General features: G+C 40.0%; 1 protein-coding gene across 5 annotated transcripts in view; it reads left to right on the forward strand.

Annotated features, from left to right (window-relative positions):
- PLD5 (phospholipase D family member 5) overlaps nt 1–16,103 on the forward strand; it is a 444,561-nt gene that overhangs the window by 222,708 nt on the left and 205,750 nt on the right. For 4 of the 5 annotated variants that reach the window (XM_031002678.3, XM_055380520.2, XM_055380524.2 and 1 more), the window contains one exon: nt 14,178–14,346. In XM_031002678.3, coding sequence (XP_030858538.2) covers nt 14,178–14,346 — 169 coding nt within the window. Of the gene's footprint in view, nt 1–14,177; nt 14,347–16,103 lie in introns of those variants that run through there. The other variant, XM_055380530.2, reaches the window with a different exon arrangement.

Raw genomic sequence — 16,103 nt, forward strand, 5'->3', positions numbered from 1 at the left:
GGCTTAATAAATAGTGTAAGGGGGTAAAAATTTCCCTTTACCCTTCTAAATTCTGGGCTGAGATCACCTGCTCCAAAAGGCAGATTAAGAAGAAGAAAAAACAAACAGAAGCTTACATGTACATTTCATATGTATTTGGGAGATACCCAGAGAATGAGCAAATCTCTCTCATTTTTGAAGTTTAATTAAAAAAATTTTTTTAGAGGCAGAGTCTTGCTCTGTTGCCCAGGCTAGAGTGCAGTGGCATGATCATAGTTCACTGTAACCTCAAATTCCTGGGTTCAAGCAATCCTCCTGCCTCAGCCTCCTGAGTAGTTAGGACTACAGGCACATGCTACCATACCTGGCCAATGTTTAAAGTTTTTTGGTAGAGACAGGGTCTTGCTGTGTTGACCAGGTTGGTCTTACTCTCCTGGCCTCAAGCAGTCCTCTTGCCTCAGCCTCCAAAAATGCTTGGATTACAGGTGTGAGCCACAATGCCCAGCTGAGAATGAGCAATTCTCAAAAAGGTGACTTCTAACTCTGGCTTACATAGCATCTTAAGTAAATAACAATACATTTTTGGAGAAGTGACAAGACAAAGGAAAAAGACCTAGAGTCTGTAGAGGCAACAAATCATGGGAACGCAAATGCAGTCATACATCACTTAATAATGGGTATCTGTTCTGACAAATGCATCATTAGCATAGCCTACTACACACCTAGGCTATATGATAGAGACTGTTGCTCCTGGGCTACGAACGTGTACAGCATGTTACTGTCCTGAATACTTTAGGCAATTTTAACACAATGGTGAGTATTTGTGTACCCAAATGTATCTAAACCTAGGGAAGGTACTGTTGGCTGGGTGTAGTGGCTTATGCCTGTAATCCCAGCACTTTGGGAGACCAAGGTGGGCGGATCACCTGAGGTCAAGAGTTTGAGACCAGCCTGGCCAGCATGGTGAAACCCTGTCTCTACTAGAAATACAAAAATGATTAACCGGGTGTGGTGGCAGGCCCTAGTAATCCCAGCTACTCAGGAGGCTGAAGCAGGTGAGTCGCTTGAACCCGGGAGGTGGAGGTTGCAGTGAGCCAAGATCTCACCATTGCACTCCAGCCTGGGTGGCAAGAGCCAAGATTCTGTCTCTAATAATAATAATAATAATAATAATAATAATAATAATGTTTTAAAAAATAAAAATAAACCTAGGGAAGGGTCTGTAAAAACACAGTGTTACAACTGTTGCAGTCTTATGGGACCATCATCATATATGTGATCCGTTAACCAAAATGTATGACTATATAAGAAACTAATGACAGATAAACACTAGTTAATTAAGGTTGTTATGTAGATTCCTCTGGGGTTGGTCTCCAGGCTGATAAGGGTCTAAAGTTGTCTCTGGTGTTGAACATTGTCCTTCCTGGTAGAGAGGGGGGGAGGACACTTTTGTAAACTCATGTCCTGCTTTTAGGCAAATGGGGGAGACAGAGATATTTCCCTGTGTTTTCTTCTCTATTGCCTTCAGCTCAAAATAATCCTTTTGCCAAAGTGGCATATTTTCAGGTGGCATATTCTGCTCCCCTTCAAAAGCATCCTTCTTCCTGAACAAATTGACAATTCTGACAAGGAGTAGCAGATGGAGGCCAAATGATCGCCTTAATGACAAAGGCTAAATCGGAAGATGTAGCTTAATGTGAGATCCAAACATCTTCCTCACTGAACCCCAGAACTAGGTAGGCTTATCACCCAGGCACAGCCAGTGCTAGACTAGGGCACATCTGGACATGAAGGGGCTTGTCCAAGCAAGACTTGAGGCATGGGTGTTGAGGGTGGGATAGGTCTCCCAACAAGAAGCAAGGGACTAAGCTGATAACTCTTCCTCAGTCTCACAATCAGCTCATTCATTCCTCCTTCTAGGGCAGTGTGAGTAAAGGTTTGGAGAAAGATGAAAGGCAAGCTTGCGTCACATCACACAAGCATCCTTGAACCTGGAAGATGGCATTAGGAATGGGGCAGATGAATTTCCCTCAATGGTGCCCATATTTCTATCTGCCTTACCTTAAAAATGTATTCCATATCTCTCCACTTTTCCCCATCCCCAGCATTCACACGGTGGTTCAAGCTGCCACCATCCTTCGTCTAGGCTCCATGCTATTGCAGTGGTCTTCTAATTGTTCTCCTGCTGCGACCCTTGTCCCCCTGCAACCCATTTCTGACAAACATCAGGGGTCATCCTTGTGGAGGGTAAATCAGATCATGTTCCACCCCTGTCCAATCCACTGTGTCTTTTCATCACACAATATAAATCACAACCTCACACCGTGTTCAATAGCCCTGTGTAATTTAACTCTTCACCAACCCCTTTGACGTCCCCCCAACTCTGCCCCACGTCACTCCCTAGATTTAACCACATTGGCCTTCCTGATGTTCTTCCAACACTCCAACCTCATTTCTGCCTTTATTTCTTCTTCTTCTTTCTTTCTTTCTTCTTCCTCCTCCTCCTCCTCTCCCGCCACCCCACCCCAGGCTGGAGTGCAATGGTATGATCTCGGCTCACTGTAACCTCTGCCTCCCAGGTTCAAATGATTCTTCTGTCTCAGCCTCCTAAGTAGCTGGGATTACTGGTGCCCACAACCATGCTCAGCTAATTTTTTTTTTTTTTTGTATTTTTAGTAGAGACAGGGTTTCACCATGTTGACCAGGCTGGTTTCAAACTCCTGACCTCAGGTGATCCACCCGCCTTGGCCTCCCAAAGTGCTGGGATTATAGGAGTGAGCCACTATGCCTGGCTGTTATCTTCTTGGTTGATGTTCCTTTCTGTTCTGAGCACTCTGCTCACAAATTCTTTGCATCTCATCTCAATGTTACAGCTTCAGCAAGGGCTTTCCTGGCTGTCATTCTAAAGAAGCAACCTTTTCCTTAATGTCTGTCATTTCATCCTACTTACTTCTCTCACACCTGCCATCTTTTTATCTGTGTGTTTACTTATGTATTTGTTGTTTCCTCCCCCAGGGCAAGTAAGCCCCATGAAAACAGGGGTTTTGCCTGGGTGCCTTTCAGCACTTGGAGAGCTCATCATTGGATTTGGCATTCCATAAATATCAATTTACACGGTATAAATACATGACCCCAAAATCATCAGACAGATTATGTCCTGAATTTTAATTCAGAGAATACAGTTGAAGTAATGATTATGTCTTTTGTAAAAAACAAAAACAATCAAACATAACCTGGCAGTGAGAGAATACGTCCTAACAGAAAGCAGCTCTGCTAGCGAATCTGGAATTCACTGTCATGGACCTTATGCCCCAGGACATTCATGACTTGGGGGAAAAACACCCAGAATTTGGTCCCTCTGCCTGGATATTTTGTTTTGAAACTTGGAAGAGGCAATGGAGTGTTGTGATTAAGACGATACACTCTACAGTCATATTGCTGGGCTTAAATCTGGGCTTCATCACTCACTAGCTGTGTGCCCCTGGGCAAGTTACTTAAGTACCTTGTGTCTCAGTTTCTTATCCATAAAAACGTGGATAATAACAATAACTACTTCTGATAATTATTGTAAACATTAATATAGTCAGTAAATCTACTAAGCGTGGTGACTGACACAAAACAAGAACTCAATAAATGCTCATTGGAAGTAATAGGAGTATAATGGGTACAAAAAATAGAATGAATAAGATCTATTTGATAGCACAACAGGGTGACTATAGTTAATAATAGCTTAATTGTATATTTTAAAATTACTTAAAGAGTGTAACTGCATTATTTGTAACTCAAAGGATAAATGCTTGAGGGCATGGATGCTCCATTCTCCATGATGTGCTCATTTCACATTGCATGCCTGTATCAATACATCTCATGTACCACATAAATGTATACTCCTACCTACAAAAATTAAAAAAATTAAAATATTAAAAAAAATTTTTAAAGTAACAGAGTAATAATATAATTACATTTTGCTAGCTGTTGGAGGGTAGTAACTGCCTTGTAAGTTGTAACCACTTTTTTTTTTTTTTAATCACCTGTCTTTCTACTGTGTTAGCTCTTTGGGGACAGTGTCAAGATCTTTTTATTAATGAGGTCCCTGCTCCTTTGCCACATCTTATATTAGTGAAATACCAACAGGTAGGTGCATTACGTTCCACCGTTTTCCTCTTTTGTCTTCATCCTCCTCAAGTTTCTTTCTGATTGTTCCTTTCTGGATCAGTAGTTAGAAATATTAAGCCAGTTAAAAGTGTGCCCTTCTGTCACCACAGTTTTCCTGGTCAGTAAGATTGGCAGAGTGGCTTATAGAATAAGGAGGGGGCTCCTTGCTAGAATAAGGTAAGAGAGCTGCCACTTGCACCTTCCCCTCTTCTCCAGACAGGATAAGCATCTCAGTCCAAGCTGATCTTCCCCTCTAAGACAGTAGCCTCTGCTTTCAAAATCACTCTGCTTAGTTCCTCTGTCGACCCAAAGTGTGCTTGTAGCATACCCTCTAAGATAGGACAAAGGCCAAATCTAGCTTTGTCAAACACACAAGCTCAGACAAAAACCTGAGTTAAAATCCCAGCTCAGTGGCATTCTCTCTAGCTAGATGACCCCTGGCCTCTGGGAGCCCTGCTCTCTTCATCTCTCAAACTAAGATCCTCCCTGTCTTGCAGGGTTGTTGTTGATGATGCTATGTAATAATATCTGCAGAAGTATTTTTAAAACTGTAAGCAACAAATTATAGCTACAATTATACTTCCTCCACTGCCATACTGTCTCACTCCGAAAACAAACCATAGTTGTTCTTCACATATACAATTATAGACCTGGAAATAATGAGGCATTCATCTGCCTGAATCATCTAGAATTATAGAAACAGCAATCTGCTACCACCAACTCAAACTCACTATCATGTCCTCTGCAACTAATTGTCTTTGACAATCAATTTAAAAGTTAATAAAAAGGAAACGTCTGGTGACAAAAAATAAAGTATTAAAAATGGAAAGAAATACATCAAAAGGATACAGAATACAACTTACAGGGGCTCCCATTGGCAATATATGCAACAATTTGAATAATGAATGATGACAGTAATAGATTATAAAACTTTGAATTAAGAAACATGAATCCATACTAATTAAACATTTTTTAATATAAAAGTGATGGTTAGCTGGATGTGGTGGTGCATGCCTGTACTCCCAGCTACTCAGGGGTACTAAGGCAGAAGGATCACTTGAACCCAGGAGTTCAAGGCTGCAGTGAGCCACTGATCACTCTGTACCCTAGCCTGGATGACAGAGCAAGACCCTGCCTAAAAAAAAAAAAAAAAAAAAAAATCTTGAAGGGTGATAGGAAAAGGGGGGAAGCTTTCCTTTTTCTTTTTTTTTGAGAATGAGTCTCACTCTGTCGCCCAGGTTGGAGTGCAGTGTCACGATCTTGGCTCACTGCAACCTCAGCCTTCAGAGTTCAAGCAATTTTCCTGCCTCAGCCTCCCGAATAGCTGGGACTACAGGCCCATGCCACCATGCCCAGCTAATTTTTGTATTTTTAGTAGAGATGGGGTTTCACCATGTTGGCCAGGATGGTCTCGATCTCTTGACCTCATGATCTGCTTGCCTTGGCCTCCCAAAGTGCTGAGATTACAGGCATGAGCCACTGTGCCCAGCCAGGGGGGAAGTTTTTCTTTGTGGAAGAATGCCAACTAACAAATAATAGAATGGTCAGAGCAGAGTAGTGTGTGCCTGTAATCCCAGAACTTTGGAAGGATCGCTTGATGCCAGGTGCACAAGACTAGCCTGGGCAACATAGTGAGATTTCATCTCTACAAAAGTAAATAAATAAATAATTAGCTGGGCATAGTGGCGTACACCTGTAGTCCCAGCTACTCAGGAGGCTGTAAGGCAGGAAGGTCACTGGAGCCAAGAAATTTGAGGCTGCAGTGTGCTATGATCATGCCTGTGAATAGCTACTGCACTTCAGCCTGAACAACATAGCAAGACTCCATCTCTAAAAAAAAAAAATCAGCATACTATTAGCCAGCCAGCTCTTGCTGGTATTCTTTCTGCTATTTTTCACAAGTAAATTCACTCTGATCCAAAGTCTTGGGGAAAGAGTGAAATATACATCTCAGCTGAAATAAAGCAAGGTCTCTAGGTCTGTATCAACTATTTCCATGTCTAGAGGTGGTCAGTGAGTGAATCTGCCACATAGGTAGCGAGTCACCTTCTAAGTCAGAAATTCCAGTATCTCTTTGGGAAGGTTAGCCTTTGTCTTGTTGATCCTATGCTTTTAATTGTAGCCATATGATCTCAAAAGCAAATGTAACAAAACCAAAAATAGACTAATGGCACTTAATTAAACTAAAGAGCTTTTGTCCAGCAAAAGAAACAATCAGCAGCGTGAACAGGAGATCTACAGAATGGGAGAAAATATTTGCAAATTATGCCTTGACAAACGACTAATATCCAGAATTTATAAGGAACTTAAACCAACAAGAAAAAAGTGGTCAAAGTACGTGAACAGACACTTTTCAAAAGGAGACATATCAGCAACCAACATAAGAAAAATGCCCAACATCATGGTAAACATGGGTTTACTAGGAAGCAGGCATTGAGCACAGCATGTCACTGAGATTCCCTCCGCTAATCTTTGTAATAACCTTTTTTCTGCTCAGAAGTGGGAACAGATTGAAAGAGGTTAGTAATCTGTTGAAGGCCACACAGCTCATAACTGGCAGAGCTGTGTTTTGTCTACGTTAGTTCAAACCCTTTCATTTTGAATTGTTCTCTACATAATGCCAAAATCAAGTATGAAAGTGTCATATTTTATAAAAATATACATTTCTAATTTCAGAGAAATGCGAACTAAAACCACAATGCGATACCATTTCACACCAGTCAGAATGGCTATTATTAAAAAGTCAAAAAATAGCAGAAGTTGGCATGGATGTAGAGAAAAGGAAATGCTTACACGCTGTTGGTGGGAATGTAGAGTAGTTCAACCCCTACAGAAAACAGCATGGAAATTTCTCAGTGAACTAAAAATAGAATTACTACTTGACCCAGCAATTCCATCACTGGGTATCTACCCAAAGGGAAAAAGTTATTTTATCAAACGGACACTTGCACTTGTATGTTTATCTCAGCACTATTCACAATAGCAAAGTCATGGAATCAACCTAAGTGTCTATCAGTGGTGCATTAGATAAAGAAAATGTGGTATGTATACACCATGCAATACTCCACAGCCATACAAAAGAGTGAAATCATGTCCTTTGCACCAATGTGGATACAGCTGGAGGCCATTATCCCAGGTGAAATAACTCAGAAACAGAGAATTGAATACTGCATGTTCTCCCTTACACATGGGAGCTAAACAATGGGTATCCAAGGCAAGGACATACAGATGGAAATAATAGACACTGGAGACCCCAAAAGGGAGGAGAGAAGAGGGGGATGGATTGATAAACTACCTGTTGGGTAGTATGTTCACTGTTTGGGTGATGAGATCACTAGAAGCCCGAACCCCAGCATTATGAGGTATACCCATGCAAGAAACCTGCATGTGTACCCCTAAATCTATAATTAAAATTTTAGCCATATGACCACAGTAAGGGTAAAAAACCCCATCACTTGACTTGGAGTGTGAACCTGACTGTATTGATGAGCTGAGATCATCTGTTCAGCTTCATTAATGTGACCAGAAAATCAAGATCTAAAGAATGAATGTCGGTGCATTGACTGCCATGCACCTTTTTAAGGTCAGGTCCTGATAACTGATCCAGTGCATTAGGCAACAAAAGAAAGCTCACAGTCACTTTGAAAATGTCATGTAGGCACCAGTTTCTAAGGCTGCTTTTAGCCAGTATACGTAGAAGCATTTTAGTAACTGTGCTTTATGAGTTTGAAAACTTGCAGACATTTTTTTCAATTGTAAGTCTTCAGACTAAGTTACTTTAAAAAATGTCTTTCATTTAGCATTTACTAGGAAGCAGGCATTGAGCACAGCGTGTCACTGAGATTCCCTCCTCTAATCTTTGTAATAACCTTTTTTCTGCTCAGAAGTGGGAACAGATTGAAAGAGGTTAGTAATTTGTTGAAGGTCACACAGCTCATAACTGGCAGAGCTGTGTTTTGTCTACTTTATTACAAACCCTTTTAAACTGTTCTCTACAATAATGCCAAAATCAAGTATGAAAGTATCATATTTTATAAAGATTCTTCTATTTACCAAAACACAGACACACACAGCACTTTTTAAAGCTATCAAATACATGGACTTCGTTTTTTAGTAGCTTATTAAAGGGAAACTACAAATAGTTCTTTGAGAAGGTACAATATTGTTCCTGGATGGAAAGTGAAATTTGGATGATCACATTAAGTTTGGAGAATAAATACATGCTATTAATAAGAACAGTTCAAATTCTATTTAAAATTCTATTAACAATGTAAAAAGCTTTTTCTTGTATTTATTCCACCTAAGCTCCCTGGACTCACAGTTTACCTTAAACTATCAAGAAAAGAAGTATAAAAATATTTTTGTTGTATTGCATTCCTATATATCCAGTTTTCCCCTGGTTATCAGGTGTCAGAAATAGTGCTATACAGTCTCTAGGTAGAGTTCTCTAGTGGATGGCAAATAGGTATTCCAGGGATTTGCCCAAAGGTGAATTTCAATGAGATCTGCCTACTTCTTTCTTACCTTGAGAAGTATGAGTATACTCAGGGCTGTGATGGCATGTAAATGAGTTCTGCTCCTATGCTAATTAGATCAGGCCTCTGCAGAGTAGCCAGCTGTTGGTTTTTAAAAGAAATAAAACTATAGGTCACAGAAATAAGTCATTTCAAAGCTGGTTTTTAGAGACCTTTTCTAGCATAAGAAACAGCCATGTGTCCCAGAAGGAGCAATCAACATGTCTGGGTAAAGAGAGAGGAGGAGAGTGAGCAGGTAAATAGGATCATTATTTCCAAGCTTTTCCCTGGAATTCATTACATGCACAGTGTAGTCTCCAGACCTTGAGTGCTGCCTCTATTTTTATTTTACTATAAATTCATAGTTTATATTGATATTTAGTAAAAACCAAATGACAGTAATACAGTAGTCCCTACTTATCCTCAGAGGATGTGTTCCAAGACCCCCCAGTGGGTGTGTGAAGCATTGGATACTATGGAACTCTACAAGGTACTATATTTTTTCCTATTCATATCTACCTGTGACAATGTTTAATCTATAAAATAGGTACAGTAAGAAACTAACAACAATAAAACAGAATGCTTATAACAGTATACTATAATAAAAGTTATGTGAACGTGGTCTCTCGCTCCAAAATAACATATTGAATGTAATATTTTCAGACCTTGCTGGACTGTAACTGAAACTGTAGAAAGTGAAACCAAGGGTAAGGAAGACTACTGTCATAAACTCGGTCTTCCTTGGCTCCCAGGGAATTTCACTCTCCTCCTCCTCCAATATCTCCAGTACTTTCTTCTTTGTCATCTTCTCTTGCTTCACTTTCTCTACCAACCAGGATTGATTAGATGTTTTCCATATTTGGCTTTGACTCTATTCTCTTTTTTAAAGAAATCTCTCTTGATCATCTTACCCACTTCTAAAGCGTCAATCACTAAGGAAAATAAAATCTTATAAGAATGTGTGTGTAATCAAAGAAAAGGGAAGAGATGTTAACATTATCCATCTGATGAGGGCTTCTTACCCCTTTTTTAGCCATGGAACCCTTTGACAGTCGATGAAACCTATGCATTATTCCCTGAATCATGTTTTTAAATTCATGATTTAAAATACAGAGGATTGCAAAGGAAACCAAAAATGTTAAAGTGAGCAGAATATTTTTAGAAATACATTTATAATATGCTCATGTGTATCCTACAGTACATATTCACGAAATAACAAGATCCGGTCACTACCACACTTTCAAAGTAGTGAGAAGGACTTGGAAATGTTGTCTATAACCGTACCACAGGAGGAAAATTTTTAGTGGAGACAAAATTGCAGGTTTCATTAATGTTCTTATGGTTTGTTGCCTATGTTCATAACTGAAGGGAAATTTACATTTTAGTTAGTGACTAGGGAAAATAAAGATGTAGAATTCAAGTGCATAGATCCCCCTGAATTCTACCCATAGATCCAAGTTTAAGAACACCTGGTCTAAGGATTTCCAAAAAAGATTGGGAATCGTGACTTACTTGTATGCCCAAGAGAAGCCATAGGGACAGTACGAAGAAGGCGATGTTATGGAGCCATCTGTAATTGTACAATTATACTATATTCCTCCCCTCATATGTTTGGTTTATCTGGGCTTCCTGTGTCTCCTCTTGTCTTTCTCCGTATACCTTTTATATCATATCAAAGCAAAATTAAAACTAGCTAGTTCTTTATTTGGTGGCAGCTGTTGTGTTTTGGCGTTGTTTTGTTGGAGGGATGTTTTTGTTTGTTTATTGGATTGTTTTTTTAAATATATCCATTGGTTGTAGGGGAGGCAGAAACTACTGAGTATCTGGGATTATTTATCCATGCTATGTCTAGCTTCTGTTAACATAGATAATTGGGCTTTAAATGTGGATAGAATTAAGATATCCAACTTCAACCTCTGTCTATTGCCTTCGAAGGCCTTGAGGTACATCAAATAATCCCCTTTCCATCTTGTAACTCTCTCTCCCCTTGGCTTCCTGAACGCTGCTTCTCCTGGACCCCTCTCATCTTCCTGCTTCTCTAAAGGTCTCTCTTCTGAACCCTGTCATCTGTTTCACTCAACCACCAGTAGGCATTTCCCTCACTCTAGGCTTTGGACTGGTTTTCTCATGGTCTTTTCTTCTTTGATACTCTCCCAATCCCCAATTTACATTCTTTCCCATGTTCTTTGTCAGGTTTTGTTTTTTTGTTTGTTTGTTTGTTTTTGAGACAGAGTCTCGCTCTGTCACCCAGGCTGGAGTGCAGTGGTGCAATCTCGGTTCACTGCAAGCTCCACCTCCCAGGGTTCATGCCATTCTCCTGCCTCAGCCTCCCAAGTAGCTGGGACTACAGGAGCCCGCCACCACGCCTGGCTAATTTTTTGTATTTTTAGTAGAGACGGGGTTTCACCGTGTTAGCCAAGATGGTCTCGATTTCCTGACCTCATGATCTGCCCGCCTCGGCCTCCCAAAGTGCTGGGATGACAGGTGTGAGCCACCGCACCTGGCCCATTGTCAGTTTTAATGGATCCCAGCTCTCCACCTCCCAGTTGAGATTTTAACGACACCCAACATGCATTCTTTGGACACTCACTGTGCAGAATTATACTATAGTATGTAATTACGTTAGGCACTGGGCATACAATTCCAGACCAACAAAACATCCTGCCCTCACACATCCTATAATCCATCAAGGAAGGCCTTAATCAAGTAATTTCAGGAGTGAGGTGTAGGATGAAAGAGGAGGAGCAGGTCACTGCAGAAGTTGATATTAAGGGGATCTAGCCTAGTTTGGGGGTATAAGGAAGCCAATCAGGAGAAGTGAAGTTTCGATTGGAACTTTAAAGGTTAACTGGGAGATGGCTCAATAACCAGTGTAGGAATTGGGATTAGGACAATGCATGTGAAATGCAAAAGTCAGAAAGAATAGTGGGGAAGGAAGTAAAGATGACAAATATGGCTGTGGTGTGGAATTCACAAAGGGCATTTGAATCCAGTGAAGCTGCAGAGAGGCAGGCCAGGCTGGTAAACACTTGTCAGTCATGTGGGGGCGGGTCAAGGGCATCATCCTAAAGACAGTGGGGAGGTCCATAGGAACTTTCATTAGGCAGCAGGCAGAGTGTCCAGATTCACATTTTTAAAAGATTAATCCAACTCTAGTAGGGAAAATGATTTGGAGAAGGGCAGGAACCCATGTGAGGAGACCATTGGAGGGGGTTATACAGCCCAGTTAAGAGACAATATGTTGGTTTTGCAAGAAAATCTGTGTCGTCATTGTTTCTGCTTTACCTGCCCCTCATACTTTTAAGATTTGACCTTGAAAATGTCCACTGCATGCTTCTTTTCATTCTCACTGACCAAATTCAAGCTTCTTTTTTTCCCCTGGTCTATTGCAGCGCTTTACTCTCTACTGACTTATCTTCTATTTCCTGTTTCTCTATGCCAGTGGCGTACAGGTGTGCTGTCAGACTTAGCCCCCTAAAACACACTTGGTTGCTCCCAGATGCAACAAAATTAAGTCCAAACTCTTCTCCCTTGATCACAGCCTCTGCAGTGTGGTCCCTACAAATGCTGCCAGCTTTCTCCACCATCACAAGCTCATACTGTAACTTTCCTACTTCACGCTCCCCTTGGCTCACTAACTCACAAATATACGACATGCTATGTTTTACAAACTCCTCCCTCCCTCCTAGAATATCTTTCTCTTCCAACTCACTCATAAAAAATTTTCATCTTTGAAGACTAATTTCAAGTCCAGCGTCCTCCAGATTTCAAGCCCAGCTTCCTCCTAGATGTCCCCAATCAGAATTTTTCCTTCCTGCGCATGTTCCAGTGATTCTTTAAGTGATGTGTTTTCCCTCTGATTAAGCTTCTTACCCTTGCTTCACCATTTATTAGAGTCTACCTCCTATTTGAGTCAGTGCATGTGAGATAGGCTTTTCCACTAAATTCTATTTCTGAGAGCTAGGGAGATTTGTGGTAGTCAGTTCTGTGTTGCACATAGTGATTTGCCTGCCCTGTGCTTATAAAGGCTCCACAAATTTTAAATAAATTTTTGGGTGATGATAGGCTGATTGGACTCCAAAACTGCAAATTTATCTGAGCCACATACCCAGAGCGCATGCTGGTTATAATATTTTAGGTTGATCAAATACAGAACATTTTACCAGCAGTATTGTTTTTGTTTCAAAAGCTGGCTAAATGCAACATGTCTCAGTAAGAGTAACAATTAAGTATTTTATTGAGAAGTGCTGAATTCTTTGTTGAAAGCTGAAATTTATTCTATAAGTATTTCGTGAGCCCTAATTATGTCTCTGGCTCTGTGCATACAACTATGCAAATCGGTGTTCTGGAAGCACCTAACAGGTATTTTCATAAGGACTTGAGGTTTTCCATCAAGAATTGCAGGAGGCTGGGTGCAGTGGCTCATGCCTATAATCCTAGCACTTTGGGAGGCCAAGGTTCGGGGGGGATCATGAGAGGTCAGGAGTTCGAGACCAGCCTGTCCAACATGGTGAAACCCCGTCTCTATGAAAAACACAAAAAAAAGTTAGCCAGGCATGGTGACAGGTGCCTGTAATCTCAGCTACTCGGGAGGCTGAGGCAGGAGAACTGCTTGAACCTGGGAGGCGGAGGTTGCAGTGAGCCAAGATCGCACCACTGCACTCCAGCCTGGGCAACAGAGCAAGACTCCATCTCAAAAAAATAATTGCAGGAGAATATACATTAATAAATAAAGCATAATAAAGCTGGAAAAAATAGCTCATTCCTTTGTTCAGAAGTTATCTGTCACCTAACTCAGAAGTGAAAAAAAGGCAGCCAAGGAAAGGTATGACAATACAACCGATATATTGTCAATATAATAAAAAGTATAAAAAGAGAAAAGAAACTTATTAGAATATTGCCAATTGCAGTTTATTTAGGGCTTGATTATTACTATAATTTTATCCTTTTCTTAGCTCTAATATTAATAAAGCACTGCAACAAGCAGGTTTTATAATTTTCTTTCAGTGTCACTTTACACCATAGGCTAGGAAGCATCAGGAGATGCTCAGCAATAATTACTGCATTTATTGAGTTCCAATGTATGCCCCACATTGTTTTAGAAACTGGAGATAGGCAAAACTCAATTTATAGTCTCAAATAGCTTGCAAAGTACTATCTTATATAGGAATTGAATTGCTTCCAGGGAAAAATAAAGGAATATATTACTAGAAGAAGGTACTTGTGTAGGAAGCTCACAATTTTTTTTCCAGGCTAGATTGAAACTGGACATTAGAGACATACTCTGTTATTTTCTGAAATATGAGTGCTAACTATGGAAAAATAGAGCATAAACTCTCAGAACACAGTAGGTTAGTAGAGGTTAAATGTAAGAAGACTTTTGTGGAAAAAAATGTAAATTATGAGGAGAGAATGCATTCAGAATGAGTAAAGAATATTTTTTAGATGTCTGCTGTATGCATATATAAAGATCTGTGGCTTCAAATTTGACTAGATTTTGTTTGTTTGTTTTTCAAAATCTTTTCTAAGAATTGCCCTGGTGGAAAATATTCCTGAAGGCCTTAACTATTCAGAAAATGCACCATTTCACTTATCACTTTTCCAAGGCTGGATGAATTTACTCAACATGGCCAAAAAGTCTGTTGACATAGTGTCTTCCCATTGGGATCTCAACCACACTCATCCATCAGCATGTCAGGTAAGCTACATCCTCTGTGTGTGTGATGATTTTACTTATGTGCATTTTCCACTCCTTAGTATTCTGCTCCTCCACTCCTCAAACTCAAGCTCATTTATTATAGTCTACCCGCACCCAGAGTACATGTACATTATTACATTTATGTAGATGTGTCGTTGTTAATCATATGTCACTCAGCTCCTACTAGAATGCCAGGTTTGCAAGGACAAAATTATGTTTCATCTTTGCCTACAGTCGGCTCTTTATACAGAATTGCCGTGTTGTACAACTTCAGGGCGTGCTATTTACATGATAATCTCTGTCAATGGCATGGTCCAGAATTCTGCTTCGCCCAACTTGCATGTTTACAGTTCTAATTCTGTAACTGCTCTCTGAGGCATTTATTTGGTTAATTTGTGTTATAATTCACCTTTCAAGTTATAATTCACCCACAGCCACATTTTTTTAATAGAGTGAAATTTCCCAGGATAGTTATTTTTCTCAGCTGTCGTATTTGGATGAATGGGGAAAAGAAATATGCTTATCTCTTTTAAAAAATAAGGCTCGGAGAACTACCTTTAGAAAACTGACTTGATCTAAACAATTTCTGAATAAAATGCTCTGGGTGTAAGAAAATGGTGCTGGTGATTTTAGTGTGTTTTTCTTTATATTGGTACAACCATGATAGTTTACATTAAGCTACCCTATCTAAATATATAGCCATTGGCCTACACTTAAATATCGTATGTAAGTCAAGGGCAAAATAAGTTTTGTCTCCTTTTACGCAAAATGTAGTGGTATTAAGCTTATAATCATGATCTCATTGGTACTTTGAAAGCTATTGAATCTATTCAATTATACTATTTTAAAGTCAAAAGTTACTGGAAAATGAAAACAAAAAACACGAAGGTCGTAACTAAAGAAGAATGGAATGAGTTTACTAACTGTTCTACACTTTTCCATCTCTACTAAAGTTTAAATAAGTGTTTCAGGATTTATTATTCCATAATGTCTCCTAAAATATAGTGGTTTAAAGAAATAATATCTATTTGTTCATGATTCTGGGCAGGGTTTGGCAGAGAGGACTTATCTCTGATCCATATGGTATTGGCTGGGGTGGGTTGCCTGGGGATGGAGAATCCTGGATGGCTTTCCTCACATATCTGGTATCTCAGCTGGGGTGACTGGAACGTCTGGGTTGGCTGAGACTCTCTGCATGTTCTGTCATGATTCAGTAAATCATCTTGAGCTCTTTACATGGTGGTTGGATCCTCAGAAGTCAAAGAGCTCTGGAATCCTAGCATGTTGCTCCCAATCTATTCCATTGATAGAAGCACGTCTCAAGTCCAGGAAGGGAGGAGCAACATCCAAGTACAGGAATGAGGATTATTGGTGGCCATCTTTGGAAATAACATACCACAGCCCATTCTCTGGCCATAGCAATTCATATCTCTCTTTTACATGCAAAACACATTCACCTTATTCCTCAAAGTGGGAATTCTACTACATCAAGGGCTCTGGAGGGAAGCCAGAGATCACCTCCAATACCCCTTTTGCTCTTACGTGGGCTCTTTGGCTAGATCTAGAAATTGACACCAGGCAGATTAGCAGGAGAAAAGTCTACAGATTTTATTAGTTTTACTCGTACATGTGGATCTTCACAAGAGAGTGAAGTCCAAAGAAGTGGCCAAAGTAAGATGTTTTTATACTTTTTAGACAAAGAATGATAAATTTGAGGAGAAATGACAGGACAAAGTGGATCTGTGTGGGGGCAGTGA

Source organism: Gorilla gorilla, chromosome 1 (assembly GCF_029281585.2).
Source record: "Gorilla gorilla gorilla isolate KB3781 chromosome 1, NHGRI_mGorGor1-v2.1_pri, whole genome shotgun sequence".
Taxonomy (NCBI): Eukaryota; Metazoa; Chordata; class Mammalia; order Primates; family Hominidae; genus Gorilla; species Gorilla gorilla.